The sequence below is a fragment of the Nannobrachium achirus genome (genome assembly GCF_963921795.1).
Source record: "Nannobrachium achirus genome assembly, chromosome: 3".
NCBI lineage: Eukaryota > Metazoa > Chordata > Actinopteri > Myctophiformes > Myctophidae > Nannobrachium > Nannobrachium achirus.
This window is the reverse complement of record NC_137812.1, coordinates 73,997,049-74,004,294: the sequence shown is the minus strand read 5'-3', so window position 1 is coordinate 74,004,294 and position 7,246 is coordinate 73,997,049. Positions and strand designations below refer to the sequence as shown.

The window sequence follows — 7,246 nt, the reverse complement described above, 5'->3', positions numbered from 1 at the left end:
TAAAAAGACTTATTTAGGCAGTGTGCTTAACTGTACTACATTCTTTAATGTATTGACTTTAATTGTTATAAAATACTCAATCAATCAATCAATCAATCAAAAAGTTTCTTCCTGTGGTAGTAGATTAATTAATGAATGTTAATCACCTTGTTTCTTCCTGTGGTAGTAGATTAATTAATGAATGTTAATCACCTTGTTTCTTCCTGTGGTAGTAGATTAATTAATGAATGTTAATCACCTTGTTTCTTCCTGTGGTAGTAGATTAATTAATGAATGTTAATCACCTTGTTTCTTCCTGTGGTAGTAGATTAATTAATGAATGTTAATCACCTTGTTTCTTCCTGTGGTAGTAGATTAATTAATGAATGTTAATCACCTTGTTTCTTCCTGTGGTAGTAGATTAATTAATGAATGTTAATCACCTTGTTTCTTCCTGTGGTAGTAGATTAATTAATGAATGTTAATCACCTTGTTTCTTCCTGTGGTAGTAGATTAATTAATGAATGTTAATCACCTTGTTTCTTCCTGTGGTAGTAGATGAGTCCACACAGACCCAACACCACGCCCAGAACCACACCAGAAGCTCCCACCGCCATCTTGGTTCTGTCTGCCTCTGACATGGAAGAATCTGACAAGACAAGAACCATGTTATTATAATATACAATACAATACAATACAATACAATACAATACAATACAATATAATATAATACTGTGTTGGCAGTGGCTCAGGAGGTAGAGCGGCCGCATGGAAACCAGAAGGTTCCCAGTTTGATCCCGGGCTCCCCCAGAGTTAGTGTGAAGAGTCCTTGAACAAGACTCTGAACCCCTAACTGCTCCTGATGAGCAGGTTGGTGTTAATTATCAAGACTCTGAACCCCTAACTGCTCCTGATGAGCAGGTTGGTGTTAATTATCAAGACTCTGAACCCCTAACTGCTCCTGATGAGCAGGTCGGTGTTAATTATCAAGACTCTGAACCCCTAACTGCTCCTGATGAGCAGGTCGGTGCCAAGCATGGTTTCCTCTGACATCCCATTTAAAACATGCCTTAAAAATCGAACCTCTGTTCGAAGTGGAGCTGTGTGTGTGTGTGTGTGTGTGTGTGTGTGTGTGTGTGTGTGTGTGTGTGTGTGTGTGTGTGTGTGTGTGTGTGTGTGCAACAGCGCCCCTCCCTTAACATGTGTGGTCAGAAAAGGTTACTGCAGGCTACAGACAGACAGACAGACAGACAGACAGACAGACACGGAGACAGACAGACAGACCCACACACACGGCCACGTATAGGGAGCTTGTGTTCCACACAGCTCCAAAAACAGCCTTGCAATTTTACCTTTCAGGAGGCCAAATAGTAGGGCAGGAGAGAGGGGTCTACCAGCACCCCAATGACATGTTTTCGAAACCTGTTTTTTTTGGACCGTTATGATGTCTAGTTATGATTTCTGCTTGTTGCCGTCGCCAACTAATACCCCATGGGGTTCATTTTTAACCTTTTCTCACAACTATTCCCAATCTGAACCATACAATGGTCATAACAGAAAATGCCATAACGCTTGATGTAAACAACCTACAGGGACAAATGAACACACTTTTCTATATGATTTTGACCCAGGGAATTCATTAAAGTGGTTATTTTTTACATTTAAGCACATTTTGACCCTATTTCAGGACAGAAACGGCGAAGAATAACCCAAAAATGTTCAAAACACGTCTATACTTCTCTTTGTACAGATGAATTAAGGTGTATTCTTTTGATACCACAGGTTTTTTAGGACCCTTATGATGTCTAGTTATGATTTCTGCTTGTTGCCGTGGTCAACTAATGTCCCATGGGGTTAATTTTTAACCTTTTCTCACATATCCCCAATTAGTGTGGGGATTTAGGGGAGCAAATGCTAAATTTGTGCAATTTTGACTTAAAGCGCGAAATTTTGCACAGATGTAGCCCAGGGCTTGCTCTAATGATTTAGCTAGGGCGCCCGAGTCTGCGACCTTCGGGGTCTCCACAGCGGTCAAATCAAGTTGGGCTTCCATTGACTTTCTATACAGGAGGAAAATACCCAGAAAAAGATTTTTTTTCTGGGTATTTAAGGAGGATCTGAGGGGTCTAACTAGGGGTTTGTCATGATGCTGAATCCATTGCAGGCATTTGTTTTGCACAAAAAACATTCAGTGGGCTAGAAATGGCCTTAGAAAACAATACACGTATGGGTGAGTATTCATGTTAGTCGGAGGCCTTAGGGTTTTTTTTTCTCGTGCTAATCAGTCTAAAAGTTCAAGATTTTGCACAGATGTAGCTCAGGGCATGCTCTAATGATTTAACTAGGGCGCCCGAGTCTGCGACATTCGGGGTTGCCACAGCGGCCAAATCAAGTTGGGCTCCCATCGACTTTAGTGATGAAAAGTGATGAGTCATCACTTTTCAGAGTTGTGTGGGTGCTGTGGCGACCCCGAAGGTCGCAGACTCGGGCGCCCTAGCTAAATCATTAGAACATGCCCTGAGCTACATCTGTGCAAAATTTTGAACTTTTAGACTGATTAGCACAAGAAAAAAAAACCCTAAGGCCTCCGACTAACATGAATACTCACCCATACGTGTATTGTTTTCTGAGGCCATTTCTAGCCCACAGAATGTTTTTTGTGCAAAACAAATGCCTGCAATGGATTCAGCATCATGACAAACCCCTAGTTAGACCCCTCAGATCCTCCTTAAATACCCAGAAAAAAAATCTTTTTCTGGGTATTTTCCTCCTGTATAGAAAGTCAATGGAAGCCCAACTTGATTTGAACGCTGTGGCGACCCCGAAGGTCGCAGACTCGGGCGCCCTAGCTAAATCATTAGAGCAAGCCCTGGGCTACATCTGTGCAACATTTCGCGCTTTAAGTCAAAATTGCACGAAATTAGCATTTGCTCCCCTAAATCCCCACACTAATTGGGGATATGTGAGAAAAGGTTAAAAATGAACCCCATGGGACATTAGTTGACCACGGCAACAAGCAGAAATCATAACTAGACATCATAAGGGTCCTAAAAAACCTGTGGTATCAAAAGAATACACCTTAATTTATCTGTACAAAGAGAAGTATAGACGTGTTTTGAAAATATTTGGGTTATTTTTCACCGTTTCTGTCCTGAAATAGGGTCAAGATGTGCATAAATGTAAAAAATAACCACTTTAATGAATTCCCTGGGTCAAAATCATATAGAAAAGTGTGTTCATTTGTCCCTGTAGGTTGTTTACATCAAGCGTTATGGCATTTTCTGTTATGACCATTGTATGGTTCAGATCGGGAATAGTTGTGAGAAAAGGTTAAAAATGAACCCCATGGGACATTAGTTGGCGACGGCAACAAGCAGAAATCATAACTAGACATCATAACGGTCCAAAAAAAACAGGTTTCGAAAACATGTCATTGGGGTGCTGGTAGACCCCTCTCTCCTGCCCTACTAAAAGGCTGATGATCACTTCTCCTTTAGGGCTGATGCATACTCCACTTTTAGAGCTGAATTTATTTGGGTTCGGTTAGGGGAGTCACAGAGTCTCTGCAGCACCAAACAACTGATTTAATGACGGTACCCGCCTTACGAACGTCTGCATGACGTCACATTGTAGTTTAGACCGAAATACATTCAGCTCTAAAAGTGGAGTATGAATCGGATTACTTTACCCCATACCCTTTTCCCTACTCTCTACATATAGTGTTTTATACTTGTGGTGATATTGAATGTCTTTGATGCCATTCTATATGTTGATGAATTGAATAACAAGGACCCCAATGGAAACAAGACCGCAAGGAATTTATTGGTGTAATCCGTTTAGACCAAGTGTTTGTGTGTGTGTGTGTGTGTGTGTGTGTGTGTGTGTGTGTGTGTGTGTGTGTGTGTGTGTGTGTGTGTGTGTGTGTGTGTGTGCGCGTGCGCGTGTGCGTGTCTGTGTGTGTCTGTGTGAATGTAAAGCACAATCATTGACACATCATTGTAAAGCGGCTTAAATAAAGGCGCTGTATAAATACATAATTTACCATTTACCATTTTACAATGTATGTGTGCCTCTGACATGGAAGGATCTTTAAGCAAACATATTTAATATGATATATATTACATAACAATATGATGATATTTAATATGATATATATTACATAACAATATGATGATATTTAATATGATATATATTACATAACAATATGATGATATTTAATATGATATATATTACATAACCATCATGTTGTCTGGGTTTTTATGCTGACAACATGCTTTATGAGAATGTTCATGTTTCACTTCCCTGCAGCACCGGTTTCCATGACAACTACACACACACACACACACACACACACACACACACACACACACACACACACACACACACACACACACACACACACACACACACACACACACACACACACACACACACACACCCCACACACACACACACACACACACACACACACAAATGTGTGGTAGAAATGTGCAGCCAGTATAGTGGGAAAACAGGCACTATGCACTATACCAGGGGTGGGCAATTATTTTTTCCATGGGGCCACATGAACAACAGAAAATATTGTGGAGGGCCGGGCCAAAAGGCAGTGCTCTCTGCAAGATGTGCTCCCCACAAACTAAACACATGGCTTTACCTCCAACTTCAGTAAACAAATACTTAGCAGTCCAATTTTTTTAAACCCGGCATTCAGCATCGACTTTTCTTTTTTTAGCCACTTTAGCCATATTTGATGGGTAAGGTAAGGCAGGTCGTCTTGATGTGTGACCAGTCTGACCACCTGCTTGTTATTGAGACAACATCCAATGATCACACACATGCTGATGTACGCATTGCATCCATATGTACGTGAATAAAACTTCAAAATAAAAGGAATGCAGCTTTAGTCCATGCATGAGGTAAATTTAAAAAATCACACCCGTGTGAACTGAGCGGTGGTTTACCCACCTCATAGATCATGTGTACCGATTTGTTTGACATTTGAAGAAAATATGTAGGAAAAGGAGCAAAAAGTGTGTTTTGGAGAAAATTCAAGATGGCGGAAAATCTATCCTGGCGCAAATGGGCCTATATGGGGAGATGCGTCTTGACCCAAGGAATCCAGGGAAAAAAGAATTTAAATTTTCCGATCTAAGGTTCAAGAGTTACGGGGCAAAACGTAAAGTGGGCCGTTATAGCGCCACCATGAGGCCGAGTGTTGTAATTATTTTTCGATTCATTCTTAAAATCATTATGAATCTCCTCTCCGAGGTTTGAAACTGTAGCTCCTATGGTTTACGAGAGAAAAATACTTGAAAGTGATTTCTTGCATTGTCCCATTATAAGTCAATGGGGACAATTAAGCGTCGTTTTTTGCCGATTACGTCGGCATGGTAAGGCGGATCGGAACGAAAGGTAATAGCACACCATTCCCGGCTGAGCCACACATTTTGATGTATATATTGCGCGAGTGGCGTAAATGGTGCGGCACTAGTTACGCACCGAAGTTTAGACTACATACAGACACGGACGGAGACAGACAGACCCACACACACACGGCCACGTATAGGAGCACCGCTCAAAAATGTGTTTATTTTGTAATTTGCCATTAACCCTACAAGGGCCGGTCAGAGTGAACCAAAGGGCCCCATACGGCCCCCGGGCCGCACAATGTCCAGGTCTGCTCTATACACTATAGAGCATCGCAGCGGAAGTTGATTCCTGGGGTCACTACGTCATTCCCCATTCATTTTCGCCATAGACTTTTACAAAAATATTTATAACAATTATGTTAAGCCTCGAACCAAGCCATCCAGGATGGAGGTGAATCATGACCATATAACCTTTTTTTCTATGAAAAGAACATTTTGAAAATCGCTAAACAAAGGGTAGTTATTAAATGTAGTATATCAAATAATGTAATATTAAAATATGTTTTCACATAGGATCAAAGGTTATATGGTCATGATTCACCTCCATCCTGGATGGCTTGGTTCGAGGCTTAACATAATTGTTGTAAATATTTTTGTAAAAGTCTATGGCGAAAATGAATGGGGAATGACGTAGTGACCCCAGGAATCCACTTCCGCTGCGATGCTCTATAGTAGCTGCTCTTGTGTGGCGGTAGTTTTGGTGTTTGAATCCTTTCTGCAGGATTCCTAGGCCTACTGGAGGAGGTGAATTATAATGTGTCATGTAGGCCTACTGGAGGAGGTGAATTATAATGTGTCATGTAGGCCTACTGGAGGAGATGAATTATAATGTGTCTGTCATGTAGGCCTACTGGAGGAGGTGAATTTTAATGTGTCATGTAGGCCTACTGGAGGAGGTGAATTATAATGTGTCATGTAGGCCTACTGGAGGAGATGAATTATAATGTCTGTCATGTAGGCCTACTGGAGGAGATGAATTATAATGTGTCTGTCATGTAGGTCTACTGGAGGAGATGAATTATAATGTGTCATGTAGGCCTACTGGAGGAGGTGAATTATAATGTGTCTGTCATGTAGGCCTACTGGAGGAGATGAATTATAATGTGTCTGTCATGTAGGCTTACTGGAGGAGGTGAATTATAATGTGTCTGTCATGTAGGCCTACTGGAGGAGATGAATTATAATGTGTCTGTCATGTAGGCCTACTGGAGGAGATGAATTATAATGTGTCTGTCATGTAGGCCTACTGGAGGAGGTGAATTATAATGTGTCTGTCATGTAGGCCTACTGGAGGAGGTGAATTATAATGTGTCTGTCATGTAGGCCTACTGGAGGAGGTGAATTATAATGTGTCTGTCATGTAGGCCTACTGGAGGAGGTGAATTATAATGTGTCTGTCATGTAGGCCTACTGGAGGAGGTGAATTATAATGTGTCTGTCATGTAGGCCTACTGGAGGAGGTGAATTATAATGTGTCTGTCATGTAGGCCTACTGGAGGAGGTGAATTATAATGTGTCTGTCATGTAGGCCTACTGGAGGAGGTGAATTATAATGTGTCTGTCATGTAGGCCTACTGGAGGAGGTGAATTATAATGTGTCTGTCATGTAGCGAAAATGCTGTGAAACCAAAGTACCAGCATGTTCCTGATGAGATGCTCTGTAATAAAACATGTAGGCCATGCAGCCCCCAGTCGCTGCACGGTCCCAATGTACATAAACATGCAAATGTATACGCCTTTTCTTAGCTGGAAAGTGTTAAGATTCACACTGCCAATAAGTAAGTGCAGACGATAATGTTACTTAGGACGGTGCTGTAAATCTCCCTGGCAGAACAGAT

At 41.4% G+C, this 7,246-nt stretch overlaps 1 protein-coding gene across 1 annotated transcript in view; it reads right to left on the bottom strand.

Annotated features, from left to right (window-relative positions):
* Positions 1–506: 506 nt before the first annotated feature.
* LOC308281567 (HLA class II histocompatibility antigen, DQ beta 1 chain-like) overlaps positions 507–7,246 on the bottom strand; it is a gene marked incomplete at its 3' end in the record, with an annotated part of 11,716 nt that continues 4,976 nt past the window's right edge. The window contains exon 5 of the mRNA XM_080721796.1: positions 507–628. Within this exon, the coding sequence (XP_080577922.1) occupies positions 507–628 (122 nt within the window). The remainder of the gene's footprint in view (positions 629–7,246) is intronic.